Source organism: Colossoma macropomum, unplaced genomic scaffold (genome assembly GCF_904425465.1).
Source record: "Colossoma macropomum unplaced genomic scaffold, Colossoma_macropomum, whole genome shotgun sequence".
In the NCBI taxonomy this organism is placed as follows: Eukaryota; Metazoa; Chordata; class Actinopteri; order Characiformes; family Serrasalmidae; genus Colossoma; species Colossoma macropomum.
Window position 1 is genome coordinate 13,112,239 of NW_023494787.1, and position 14,599 is coordinate 13,126,837.

General features: G+C 40.4%; 1 protein-coding gene across 1 annotated transcript; it reads right to left on the reverse strand.

Moving 5' to 3' along the window:
- Positions 1-91: 91 nt before the first annotated feature.
- si:ch211-152p11.4 (regulator of G-protein signaling 2) lies at positions 92-14,169 on the reverse strand. Its single transcript, XM_036566191.1, has 6 exons — positions 13,887-14,169; positions 12,341-12,914; positions 8,069-8,127; positions 6,287-6,411; positions 2,912-3,078; positions 92-1,707 (listed from the first exon to the last, which is right to left on the reverse strand). The coding sequence occupies exons 2-6, from the start codon at positions 12,821-12,823 to the stop codon at positions 1,537-1,539; spliced, it is 1,005 nt and encodes a 334-aa protein (XP_036422084.1). The 5' UTR covers positions 12,824-12,914; positions 13,887-14,169; the 3' UTR covers positions 92-1,536.
- Positions 14,170-14,599: the final 430 nt, after the last annotated feature.

Sequence of the window (14,599 nt, forward strand, 5' to 3'; positions counted from 1 at the left end):
ACACAAAGTGGTTATAAATACAGTGCCTCAGACCTGAGACATTGGTTTACAATAGTTTTGAAACATTGATATTTTTTAATAATCCTCTCATGGTAGAGCAGAAAATGCAGGGTGTTGTAAAAGTAGACCCAAGTAGGGTCACTTGTTTTGGACGGCGAATAAAATGGACACATTTGCGCTGTAGATGTCGTGACTCCTGGTTCCTTTCACAACAACTGTCGAGGAATCAGGGTCTGTACGTTTCTACGATGCACCATTTCACATCAAACCATCTTAACGACTGAATTATGCAGATATTTTGAAGGGTGACGGGGAAAATGGCCTTGGATCTTACATACTGATTACATTAGCCTCTTGTGGTAATCACTGGTACTGCAGTCATCGTTAGCACTCATTTGCGCTATCACAGAGGAATTTGTAAGTATAACATTTAGCTAAAGCTGCCTGTTGAAGACTGAAATAGTGTGCATGCATGACTCACTTAAAATGTACACAAACGTATTACTGCTCTATGAAGAGGGCAGTGATGAAAATGACAACATTTCCAGGAATTACCCAACTTGGCAACTGCTGAAAGTGAGTCTCCTTCAGCACTTCATCCTGCTGGTACAGTTCACACTCTACAGCGTGTTTTAGAGGACACTGGGACATAAAATACACCTGGTGACCTTTCGAAATGGCTTTCTGTTGAGCTTTCTGCCAACTGCTCCGTTAATCTATGGTGTTCAGAACAAACCTCATGACATCTTGAGACTTGTGAGCAATGTTAGGGATCAGAAACCATATAAAACATTATTTATTTCTAAATGTCAATGATACAGCCATGTGAAAACAAGTAACAACAGACGAATTCTATTCCCAGCCCCGGCTCCTTTGCTCACATTACAACAATCCTGTTTGCCAAACAAAGGAATTCCACGGCAACCGTTGAGGAGGTTACTGTAATGAGGCTTTAGAAAGGGACCACTTCCTTACACGAGTGTCTTATATCATCTGACCTAAAGAGAAGCTTTGTTTCTCCACATTGATTTGATTATTGCTCTACAAGTCCTCCATTGGCAGGAGGGTCCAAGCTTGCCCAACGGGTTTTTCCTTTCTGTCAGCATGCCATTCTGCTTTTGCTCACTGACACGTAATGGGCACCAGCTCCGGTTAGGTTTCATCTTAATGATTACAGGCCTTGGTAATGTCCATGACTTCAGCCAGCTGCCTTTCTGGACAATGATGTACTACACTAGAAGACCACGTCAGCATTCTTGTATTTGCTTAGACTGCTACTCGGTTCTGTTTCCCATAATATATTAACAATCTTTAACTTCAGAGGACACAAACAAACAAACAAAAAAAAAAAACAGTAGTCGTGCTCATTCTATCAATTAATTATTCAGGATTTTCAAACCAGTGTTTGGAATCAGGCTTCCGACCAAAAAGAGCCTGCACTTATTCGTTCAGGCGTTCATCTGTCCATCCGTAACTCTTTTTCAGTCAATTAAATGTCCTTCTGCTCTTCACATTGTCTCCGTGCCCAGTGTGGTCCTACTGAGCGTCTGCCAAGAGCGTGAGGTAGACGTTGGACTGGAGAAAGCGAGGGTAACAGTCCGTGTCCAGTAAAGAGCGTATGCGCCTCTGGGCGTGGCATAGCGAGTTGTGGGACGGGGCCTTTAGAAGCTGCAGCGTCAGGTCCCGAGTCTTACTGTCCAGATTTATCTGATAAAGAGGAAAGAGTTAGAGGAGTTAGAAACATGGACACGTATAAACATGCACTGTTTTATTGATGTTAAGGGGAAGCTCCAATGATTTTGCAACATTTTAGCCTAATTAAACGGTTAAGATGTAAACAAAGTCATTCAGAGTGGTTTGATGTGAAATTCTCTGTTGTAGAGAAGCTAACAGAGTCAGACCTGATCACAGTGGTGGTGATAGGAACCAGACATGTGAAGACTGTAATGCCTCCAAAAGCTACTAGATGAAATAGTTATGAATACACTGCCTGACGCCCGAGACATTGTTTTCTAATAGTTCTGAGAAGATTCTGCCCAAAAACCTGTATTGTTTTTGAATACATTTATGGCAGAGAGATACATGCAGACAAAACAGTCCCCAAACAAATGTTATTTTTTCAGAATTACGACTATTTTAGCACTATCAACATTACAGAGGACCTGTGTAGGTTTTAGATATTAAACAAGATGGCTATATTTGTGTACAGACATTGCGACCCCTGGTTCCCATCGCCACCACTGTAAAGAAATTCAGATTTGCAAGTTTTACACAATGAACCATTTCACGTCACTCTGAATGACACTGTTTACATCTCAACAACTGAATTACGCAAAGGTTTTGAGTGGTAATCCTTTAAGTGCTCGTTAAGTAATCTCAGACTTCCTTATGTGGTATCTGATGTACTTCTATCTATAAAAACAGACAAAAATCAGACTCGACATACTTTTAACAGTTGTCATGCAGTGGCAGAAACCACATAAACCAGTCTAATTCAGATCACCTAGGTTGACAGAGTTTGAGGCAAGCGTGGCTGATTTAGGCATGCAGTTTGCAGGCACTAACCTGGTGGCTATACGCCTTAATTTGTCAGCTGCATTAGTCTCACAGCAAACCAAATGTCTTTGCTGGTTGAATACATGTGGAATAAGGTGTTTTATTACCAAACTATTACTTTATAATATATAAACCAAGGCTAGAGAGGTGAATTAGGTACATTAGCCTTCCAGGTCCAGTGCAAACATGTCTTGGCTGAATAATTATATTCAGAACAAGGGTAAAAATTGATTTTTGGCAGAAAATAATGTGCTAATTGTGGGCAAAACCTCTTCCTGCTTCCATTCTTAAAACCTGCAGATTATGCAATATTTAGCACATTGTGTTGGTTTAGCGTCACAGTGGTGCGTCCCACCTCTCTGGGAGCTCCAGGCTGGATGTAGGTGGCGATGATCTCTTTGGCACGTCTCTGCAGACTGAAGGTGTTGGAGGACTGTCTGTACTGCTCACAGGCCAAGTAGAACTGTAGGTTTTCCTCACTGTACTCAGAGCGGAGGAATGCTCCAAACACAGACACACCCACTGACGCAGAGAAGGAGAGAAAAAGAAGGGAGGGGTGGGCTTACTGACTTTCTACTGTCACTAAACAGTCTCTAAGGACACGCTGTAGCAAGATGGGGGGAGGGGGCTGGAGAAAGGAGACACAGATGGGACATTCGCACGCATATACAGTGTCACAGCGGCTTTGTTTTACAAACTGAACGAAACCAAACAATGACTTGAAGAGTTCATATCACAGAAAACATCATTTTCTTTACATTTTTTAAATTTATTGAGTTTGATGTAGCATGTGATTGTGCTGAAGTTCATAAATGTACTACTAAAAGTTTCTAAATTCTATACAGGCCATATGTGGAAACTAAGCTAGAAAAACAGCTTATTTTGTGTTGATTGTTTTTGTGATGTCACAAAGAACAAGTGCATTTATCTCAGCCTGTTCACCCTACAGCCCGCAGTTTAGCTCTGCACATTCACACTGAAGTTATAAGGAGTGTTTCAGCCCAGACTGCCTATTGAAGCGCAATACATGGCAGCCAATCAGAACGTAGCTCATTTACATATATCAGACTATAAACGCACAGTAACAAAAACAGCCTGTTTAATTCTAAGGTTGGAAAAAAAACAAGTAAAAATGACTTACGACCACACAAATGTCATAATTGGACATCAAGTAAAACAAAATACAAGAAAAATGTACAATATGGGACTTTTAAGGCTATTATACCTGCTTTATCTATTGCTTTAATACTCTCCCTTTTCATTTACAGCTGACACAATTCGCCTTTGCGCCACTGATTGCAACATTTCTCAAGGGAAAAAATAATCGTGGCTGGAAGGGAAAAGGAAGGGGAGGGGGGCATTGCTAACACAGATGTTACAACACAATGTTCCACAAATTGCAGGCTATGATTGAGGAACCACAGTAACATCAGATACATGTGTCATACAGACAATGGACGAACCTCCGAAGCATACAGTGCCGACACAGCGCAAACACAGAGAGCGAAGACTTTTAGATGCTCCCAGACTAAGACAGAACGTATCCAATGCCTAACTGCAAGTTGAACTTTGGTCAGAACCTTCTCTCTTGAAATTCCTGAAGCTAAGACCTACTGTGAATGTGACCTAGTTATTTTTATGATGTGTGATATGTCATGGGATGACTGCGTTTTGCAGTACACTGTTTATATGCACAAATGTCCCTTAAACATTCTCTTTTTGCCCTCTGCTGCAATCAACACAGCAATCAAGGAAACAGTACTGAGCAAGCGGCTTCTAAAAGCTGTGATTGACAAAGGAAATCCAGTATTAGAAATGCAGTGGAAATGCCAAAGAGTAAACAGACCGTGGATTAAATCCAGCTCTGTGACATACCACACAGCACACAACAGTGCTGATTTTATCTCTCGTGTCTGCCATCCAGCAGGACACTAAGTGAGCAACAGTCACTTTGTGCAAATCTGAGGCAGGTTTTTTACTTCTACTTGGCACATTCTCTCTTTTTTGTTGTTTGTATTAACTGTACCTTCTTGTGTAAATAATAAAATTAAAAAAGTAAAAATATAACGCCTGAGGCCCTTTTCATACCTGGTATTAACATCCACCTCAAGTGATCTGATCACAAGTAGACAGCAAAACATAGTTGTTTACACCTGGCATTTTCATGTGTCATGAACGTGTCCGGTAACCACTTATGATTGGACTTTGTGGCTGGAGGAAGTGCACCAGGCACATTTACTGCGTCACTTTCTCCCTGTATTTGCTGCCAGACAAATCTGTGCTGTAAGTCATGGTTCATGTAATGACAAACGTTTAGATTGCACTAAACAGTCAGAGTCAAGTCATAAAGTCTCGAGTCTCTGAGGTGTGAGTCTGAGTCAAGCCTTGAGCATTTGTGGTGTGAATCCAAGTCAAGTCATGAGTCTCTAAGGTGTGAATCCTTGTCAAGTGTCAAGCATCTGGGTTGTGAATCCGAGTCAAGCCTCAAGTTTTGGAGCTGTGAGTCTGAGTTAAGGCTTGAGTGCTTGAGGTACGATTCCAAGTCAAGCCTCATAGGTTGAGGCACAAGTCTGAGGCAAGCGTCCAGCCTCTGAGGGCCGAATCCAAGTCAAGCCTCAAGTGCCTGATGCGTGAATCAGAGTCAAGTCTCAAGGTTGGGAGTCTAAGTCAAGCCTCGAGTCTTGAGTCGAATCGAGTGTTTGAGGGAAGTCACGTCTTCAGTCTCTGAGGTGCGAGTTGGAGTCCAGTCTCCATTCTCAAGTCTCAAGTGTGTGAGGTGCGAGTCTGAGTCAAGTCTTAAGCATGTGAGGCATGGGTCTGAGCCAATTCACGAGTGTCTGAGGTGCAAGCCAAGTCAAGTCTCGAGCTTATGAGGTGCGAGTCTGAGGCAAGTCTAGAGTTTCTAAGACATGAGTCTGATTCAACTCTCAAGCGTGTGAGGCATGAGTCTGAGTCCATTAATGATTGTCTGAGATGCAAGTCTGAGTCAAGTCTCAAGCGCCTGAGCTTTGAGTCTGAGTCAAGTCTCAAGTCTATTAAGTTTCAGTCTGAGTCAAGTCTGTAGTCTCTGAGGTGTGAGTCTGATTCAAGTCTGTAGTCTCTGAGATGCGAGTCTGAGTGAAGTCTCAAGCTTTTGAGATGCAAGTCCGAGTCAAGTCTCAAGCTTTTGAGGACCGACTCAGAGTCACATTTGAAGTTTTTTTTTTTTATTGTGGACTTTTGTTCAATCCACAGTCAGTCTGCATGCAACTCAGGTGCAACTCGGGTCCAAGTCACTAACTCAAGTACCCATCAACCAAGTGCAGTGACTGTTATTGAATTGGGTCCCTGCTGAGTCTACTGCAGTTTTATTACAGCTCTAATCAGATCCACCTGATTTGCCTATTTTGATGCTCCTGAAGGCTCCATTAACTCAATCTGGGCCTGCTGAGAAGCTCATGAAGCTGTGTAAGAAGCTTTGTGAATACAAGCTCTGGTGTGTTAAATTAGGAGTATGGAAGGGATTAAAAACGGCTCAATGTAAAGCACTGTTATCAATGTAAAGGTCAAAGGCTTTTCCCACAGAATACGCCAGAGTAAGAGTACAGCACTGCAGCACCACTGAAATATTCTGGAACAAACTGATTTGCTCAAACTAGATGTCAATAAGCATTGAGTAGGTTGGCTGCTGTACCTAAAACAAGCAACAGGCAAAAACAACAACAATAAAAAAGTGGATTCTATCTCATACCTCTGCTTTCTAGTAGGTCATTAAGTGACTCGCCCCATTTCTCCACTTCTTCTCTGTTGAGCCGGGTCTTTCCATGGCCCACCTGACTCCACTGCTTCAGGAAACGAGAGCGCCTCTCTTTGGTACTACAAACCAAAAAAAAAAAAAGACACATTATTATTAAACATATAAATAATGGAAAGAAATAAGGGGGTTCTTTCAGGGTTCAGACAATGGTTATTACAGAACCAGGACAACTCCAAGAATCATTTGATTGCCTAAATTGTTGTTGCTCATAAAATGCATTTTTTGATGGTCACTTATTATATTTTCTATATGATCTACTACTTATAATTATTGAGTTGGCTTTTCTCATTATTACTATTCTATAGTCAAAAAATTGCAGTGCTGCTCTTCCTACAGTTTTCGAGCTAGAACCACTAGTTTTTTGCAGGATCACAAAGTTGCTTGTGCTTTTTTTAACTGATTCATCTCACAATGTTCATACGGTGCTCGTTCAAACAATGAATCAATACCTTAGTGACCACCTGTGATAGCATAGTAATGGCCTAGCAAAATCTTAGAACCACTACAAGTCAGAGAACCATTTCATTGTTTAATCGTTCTTAGCATGATTAAATGGTTGTTCTCTATATTCCCTAAAGCCCATGTCAAACGCAAGGCCTGCGGGCCAAGTCAGGCCTGTGACACAGTCCTATTTGGCCTGGGAAATTGTTTTAAAATTTTTTTCTTATTAGCCTGAGATGCACTACGGTCCCCAGCATGCACTGCAACATAGTGTGCATTCTAACCCCCCACCAACAATCTATGGACCATCAGTTACATTAAAAGAAAAGAGGCCTGGTGTCCAGTTCAAGTAAATTTAAAAAAACAATTTACTTTTATTTAGAATTAGTATTAGTATTTAATGCCTATTTCGCTGTTGCAGTTGTGGCGTATTTTGAATAAACAGTGGCTCATTCAGTTCATAGCAAAATGTTAAAATGGTAAAAATGAAATAAAAACATATTTTTTTTAAAATAGCCCTAATTTAATGGTTGCGTTTGACACCCCTGCTCTACAGAGAACACACTTCTAATGCACAATCACTGGTTATTTGCTGAATTAAATATATTGAGGAACAAAGCATAAATGTGGCCTGAGAGGCTGTGTTTTACTTTTTTCTAATACGTTAAACTCAGCAAAAAATTGCATAAAATGCCATATTTGTTTGTTCCCTGTAGAGGAGGCGTTAACTTATTTTACTTATAAACAACACATGGAATTTCACGTAATGCATGTGACTGTATATGGTTCTTTAAAGAACCTTTAAAAAAAAAATCAGTAGCACCAAAAAGGCTTTAGATTCTATTACAAGCCATTTTGTTGGCACTGTATAGAACACTGTACCTACAAGAGTGCACAGTGTTCAACACCGTAAGAGTTCATTTGACACTGCGAGTGTTAATTCGACAGTGGATACTTTGCGGGGGAAAATGGAAGACAATAAAGAACGAGGGATGAAGAAAACTAAAACGTGAAGGAGAAAGATGAGAGGTCAAAGGACAAAAGAAAGCATGCCACTTGCTTGAGGTGGAGGAAGATAAAGCAGATAAAAACAGATAGAGCTGTGCGCCTCAGTTTCAGTGGAGCCAACGCCCACATCTATATAATATAATATAATATAACAGCAAACCGTCACCCTGAGGAAGAGCATTTGAACACGGCTTTGCTCTCAACAGCACAACATGGTTAGTGACTCACATCACCTGGACGTTTGTTGTGATCTTAAAATGGGTTTACCTGCTTTCTTGCTCTCTGGGCTCCGCAGCCGTAAGATTTGAATGGGAGGAGTGTGGACTCTGCAGTGAAAAGAAAGAAGGGAGGCTTTTTCACACAAGATTACACAGACATGCACATAGCAGCTCAAATTTCTTCGCTTAGCTCTTTCCCAGGCAATCACTTCAATTCAGAGGAACTGGAGCCAGTTCAGAGGTGCTGTTTATGCAACGCTTTGTTTAATGTACTTAGAGTTATTAATGTCGTGGAAAAGCAGAACATGAGACCTAAAGGAGCGAGGCCGGTCTTGGTGTTAGCCAGCTGTCTTTAAGACAAAGGAAGGGTTCTCCAAGTCTCAAAGTGGCCTTTGAGATGTTTGCTTTAGGCTTGAGCTGATCCCTGGCCAAACGTATCATGATGTCATTGATTAAAGGAGGGCTTGCCTTCAGTATCAGCGCTGAGCCAATATGATGAACACGAAAGGACAACACACCAGGGTTCTCCCACATGCTCTTTGGAATTTGCGCTCATTCGCAGCGAGGGAACATCACAGCAATATCTCAGGAAAGACCCGCTTGAGAAACGAGTTTTTTGGAGGCGTGCTGATTAAGGAATACTCCTGCGTGGTTCAACTTAATGAGCCCATATCATGAAAAAACAAATTTTCTCATGTTTTATGTAAATATTGTGACATTTTGGCCCTAACTGCTTTTTGAATGAGGCACAGTCAGTTAGATTAGAGCTGTTGTCGGATCAAAGCCTCGCATCTCCAAAATGTTAACTTTACAGGAGAAGGAAAAAACATACCTTACTTTCAATGTAAGTCAATGGAACCAGAGTTTTCTCCAAGTAATTTTGTGCCATTTGTTTTGGTCCATTCATTGTGAAATTTACACACAATGTAAAGATCAAAAGGTATTTTCAAATTATGTCAAAAACTGAAAAATGACAGCAGCAATATATAAGTCTTAAAGGCACAGTAACAAAAACAGCCTGTTTATCTATATCTTACTTATCTAACCTCTTTCTTGTTTTTTTCCCCTTGAGTTCCACTTATGACATTTGTGTGTTTTTACATACCAAAAATGGCCATAATTCATTTTACATGACCACTTTCCATCCTCTCTTCATGCCTTAATATAATACAGGCTGTTTTTCTTACCGTGCCTTTAAGACTGATACAAGATAAATGAGCTCTGTTCTGATTGAATGAATTCAGTTAATACAAAACAGGCTGTTTTGGCTGCATAGTGTCCATATATGGACTGTATGGACTGAGATGTGAATGGCACATTTTGAAACACTTACACACATGACTTCAGACTCCTTCATTTCAAAGAAGTGAGTGAAATTTGGTTTTCCATGATATGGGCCCTTTAAGGGGTCAAGTGAGGCTGGAAAATGGTCATGTAAAAATGAAATAGGGCAGTTTTTGCTACAGAAAACAACACAAATGTCATAAATGGACCTCAGGGAAGGACATAAGATGTAGAAAAATGTATGATACGGGCTCTTCAAACTATATTTGCTGCATCCGAGTCTGCAGTCACATTACACAGATAATAATTTACACATTGTTTCCTGTGCTTAGTAAAAAAAACAGCTCTTTACTCAAAACTCACTTATAATAGAAGCTCATGGGCACAACTGTCCACTAGCTGCTATTATAGCATGCTTTGAATCATAGACACTTCCTGTTCTGTTGTTAAGTACAAGGAAAAGCATCTTAATTACTCACTGTGATAAGTGACCACATGTTAAAGATGTAGGACATTGACTTAAAAAATTGCTGAAATATTCCTTTAAAAACCATCCACTACTGAATGGTTATTCTATGGCAGGAGTGCCTAAACTTTTTGTCAACCTGGGGGTGTTTGTGGTGGGTTGAGGGGCAAAAAACAAAACAATACATAAATAAAGAAAATCAAGTTTTTTAAACAGATATTTTTACACTATATTTTGTAACTAAAATACACCAAAAATACAAATTAGAAAGGAAATTGAGAAATTAATTTATATAATTAAATATAAATATATATTAAATATAAATTCAAGTTATATATATATATAATATAAAAAATGTTTGTTTTAATTTATATACAGTATTTAAATTTGTTTGGGTAAAGGGATAGTGCTTGATTAACTTTCTGGCAGGTCAAATCAAATTCCTCACAGGTCAAATTTGGCCCGTGGGCCACACTTTGGGCAGCGCTGTTCTGTGGCATCGCTCCAAAACAACTCTTTACTTTTTGTACTCACTCTTTACTTTTAATGTGAACACCAGAAGAGGCAAATGATGTGAGCAGGAAAAGTAGCTGATACAAACGCAACTCTACAGAGACTAAATAATCACACCTCCACCAGTTACATCACATGTTTACACTTACCTCAGGCAATGTGTAATGACTATCCTAACAACAACCTTAACATGAACACCTGAGAATGAGTACACACTGTACAGAAATCTAAACAAACAGGAACTTCTAAAGATCTGCTAGAGACTAATAAAAGAACGGAAACACCCTTATTTGTGTTAAATAAGGTAAAAGCCTGGAAACACTCAACTCTATATAATCAGAGACAACCACACTCTTAAAAATACAGACGGCAAAGAGGATTATGTGATGTCATAGAAGTGCCACTTTGGGTCCCCCAAAAAACCTTTCAATGGAACCAACCATTTTTGGAAATGAGATCTGTGTGAAGAACCCTTTAAAGTTTAAAGAACCTCCACATAAAGGTTCTGGAAAAACTCTTAAACTGATACAGAACCATTACATTTTTTGAAGGTTCTTTAAACATTTAAAATCAGGAATGTAACAATATACAAAAATCAGAATACGTTACATTACAGTGGCGTCTCGATTTGAAACATTTTTCAATTCAGTAAAAATAGTAAGTGGCTGAAAATGTGCCTTGAGTTTATATATTTATGTGATAATTAAATATAATAAAGTGCTTTACAGTGCTTCAATCTAACACTCAGGCAACTAGCTAATAGCCAAAAGCTAACATGCTAGTCATGATACAACAATACACCACAATATGATACAGTACGATACACTCCAATATAATACAATACAATATGCTCCAATGCAAGGCAATACACTCTGATACAATATAATACGCTCCAACACATTACGTAACGTTCTGACGCAATGTGATACCGTCCTATGCAACACAATATGCTACATCGCAATATAATATGCTACAATGCAATACGATATGCTGCGACGCAATACAATAAGCTGCGACACAATACGATACGCTGCGACACAATACGATACGCTGCGACACAATACGATGCGCTGCGATGCAATACCATATGCTGCGACGTAATATGATACGCTATGTTGCAATACAATATGCTACAATGCAATACCATATGCTGCAACGCAATACCATACGCTGTGACGTAATATGATACGCTATGTTGCAATACAATATGCTACAATGCAATATGATATGCTGCGACGCAATACGATACGCTGCGACGCAAACCCATACGCTTCAACGCAATACCATATACTGCGATGCAATACAAAATGCTAAAATACAATACGATATACTACGTTGCAATATGATATGCTGTGACGCAATGAGATACGCTACGACGCTATACGATACGCTCTGATGCAATACAATATGCTAAAATACAATATGATGCGCTCCAACGCAATACGATACATTAGCCTGCAATACATTACAATACATCACGATTTGCTGCAATATGATATATTTTGCAACACATTACAATACACAGCAATACATTATGTTACACCGCAATATATGATATTCTGCAATATGAAATGTTGTAATATGACAATATGATATGATGTAATACAATACGATATGTTGCAAAACCACACGATATAACACGATATCCTGCGATATACAATAATACAATTATATATAATATGATACACTGTGATAGTATTTGATATAAGACGATACAATACTATACACTGCAATGGTAAGCTGCAATACGACAGGATTTAATGCGATACAATGCGATATACTGTTACATCCTTACTGAACTGGTAATCACAAATCTCTTTTGTGAGATGTTTTTAGAGGAGCAAACGTCATTCTACAAGGACCGAACCCCTTTTTTAAGACTGCACAATACTTCTATATTCCAACCAACTGTCTTAATTACATTTTTTTTTGTTTTGTTACCCTCTCTTACTTTTCCTGCCTCAAATAACACATAGTCAGGAATACTACTTTTATCATCAATAATATATATCCAAAATCATATCACTCATCCTTCTGCTGCAAGAAGTTTCACTTTACCTGTCCAAACAGACTCTTCAGATGCAGTTTTGCTGCCGATAACTTGGCCCTGACTTGTATTCGATGGTGGTGGTGCTCCTGGTTGAAGGGGCTGGATGAGGCTGATGGACACGGAGGCGGGATGTCCTCCTTCTCCACACTTTCAACGCTGCCGATGGTATCCGGGGCCAGCTGGCTGTCGCTGTAGGCTTTGAAGCTTTCGTTGAGGCCAGTTACCCTGAGGAACCCCGAGGACTTGTCCAGGTCAGATAGATTCTCCACACTAATGCTGTGCTCTTTAGTGAGTTCCTTCTTCGTCTCACGGGGAGCAGGTGTTGAAGGCAGGGACACGGCTCCCCTGTCTACTTCGTCCTCCTGGAGCGAGGCCTGCCTGTACGTGCCCGTTTTCTCCTCTTTTTTGTGGTTCTCATCCTTCAAAGCCACTTTCTTCCAGGGCAGGAAGTCCAGGTCCAACAGGGATCCCTCCGAACTGAACCGACGCATGATTGTTTGTTCTGAGAAAAAGAGCGAGTGAGAAAAAGAGAGGCAGAGAGAGCTAGGAAGCTTAAGAATGGAGAGGAAGGTCGAGGAAAGTCTGGGGGAAATAAAGAAAAAGACGGCACAGTGAGCAGAGGGATTTTCAAGCAACACTGTGTGATTTCAGGCATATTTCTGTAAATAGGTTAACTAGAAAATGAGTCAGTGGCCCAGGGGGATTACGAGGGGAATGACTATGTATGTCAGGATGGCTTGGATTTGATGGAGCACTTCACTTGACAGATCTGCAGTTTTAAAAGAGAGATTTGCTGTTTTTCGCCCTTACAGTCTTCTTCATGCTATGTGTAAGCAGACCTAGTACAGTTACAACAGGGGAGCTGTAACAGGCTTCAAGTGTCTGTACTGCACATGAATGATGCTTCTGTTATTATTATGCTATAGCTCAATTTACAGTATCACAAATGAGTGTGACCACTGTCCCATGCCACTGTGACCACTGCCCCTGCCTTTACTCACTTACTGTACAAAATGTGAACTATCTATATACACCGACATTGAATTTGCTTACAGGCAGATTAAAGAAACATATGTACAGAAATCAGATGGCTTCCATCCCCAGTAAAAAACTGGGGATGGAAGCCATCTGATTTCTGTACATATGGTGAGGCAAGAAACATAAAAATATTACAGTTGTACTCAGTCTGCCCTTCTATTTATGATTTCTTTTCAAATTATAAATAATAATTTGGCACCGAATGAAAACGTCATAGTCAAAAAACACTTCATGGACATACAGATCACTTTTACAGCTAATTCTACCCAAAAACAAAGCTTTACGAGGCTACTTTCCAATTCTCCGTTCCACCTTAAACAGCGAAGCAGTTACAATCAGGCGCCTCCGAGCTCTAGAATGAACATTTAAGGTGGAACGGATAAGTTCGAATAAGAAGCCGGCGAGTGAGGCCATTCACAGCCGCGCTGACTTAAGTTAATATTCAGCACTCAAACACATCCTGAGCTTCAACCAAAGCAGGTGAGAAATGCTGTTTGGTCAGCGGCAGTCAGTTACCTTAAGGTGACTCCTGGCTGCACATGGTCTGTTCCCACAAGAGCGGCTCACAAACGCTCAGCACGCAGCGCAGCGCAGCGCAGCGTCTTCTCGAAGCTCTGAGACCTCCTTAAAGTTGTGAGGTTCACGGTCAGTCCACGCCGCTCAGCGCAACTCCTGACAAACACGACCAACTGCTTAACAACGAACCCGCTGTCCGACTGTGGACCTCCAAAGCCGCAAGTTTAGTTTCATGTGTCGTATGAATTAAAGCGCCGCCTCGTTTCCGAGGCCAAACCCACAGGCCAGTCCAGTCCTGCCCAAGTCTGAGGAACGACATTCACGTAGTGTGTCTTGTCTGTAGGTGTGGCTCCGGGGAACGTAAACATGGAGCATGTTCATTTTCCACGAGGGGTGTGTGTGTGTGTGTGTGTGTGTGTGTGTGTGTGTGTGTGTGTGTATTTATTTATTAATTTATTTGTGTGATTTGAATCTAAGTCTTCCATTCTGAAGTAGACAAACATTTGTTTGACACTTCAGTCTTATGCTTTTTGTCCAAACACAACTGTCCAGACGTTTTCTTCACTCAGAGGAAGCAAAAACCAATGTGTTTCACAAACGTCTTGGTTTAATTTCTCTGAAGAGAGCGATTGAGAAACGCAGTGATTAAGGGACCGTCTGAAAGTGCATTTTTTTAAGGGGAATGCCACACATTTTTCAAACTTTCTGCTTAC

What these genes read in the sequence shown, in the direction of transcription:
- si:ch211-152p11.4 (XM_036566191.1), bottom strand. Translation starts at nt 12,823, where the DNA reads ATGCGTCGGTTCAGTTCGGAGGGATCCCTGTTGGACCTGGACTTCCTG. An exon ending in TGAAGAGTCTGTTTGGACAG is followed by an intron (nt 8,128 to 12,340) that starts GTAAAGTGAAAC and finishes TTTTCACTGCAG; the next exon opens with AGTCCACACTCCTCCCATTC. An exon ending in AGCCTGGAGCTCCCAGAGAG is followed by an intron (nt 1,708 to 2,911) that starts GTGGGACGCACC and finishes CCTCTTTATCAG; the next exon opens with ATAAATCTGGACAGTAAGAC.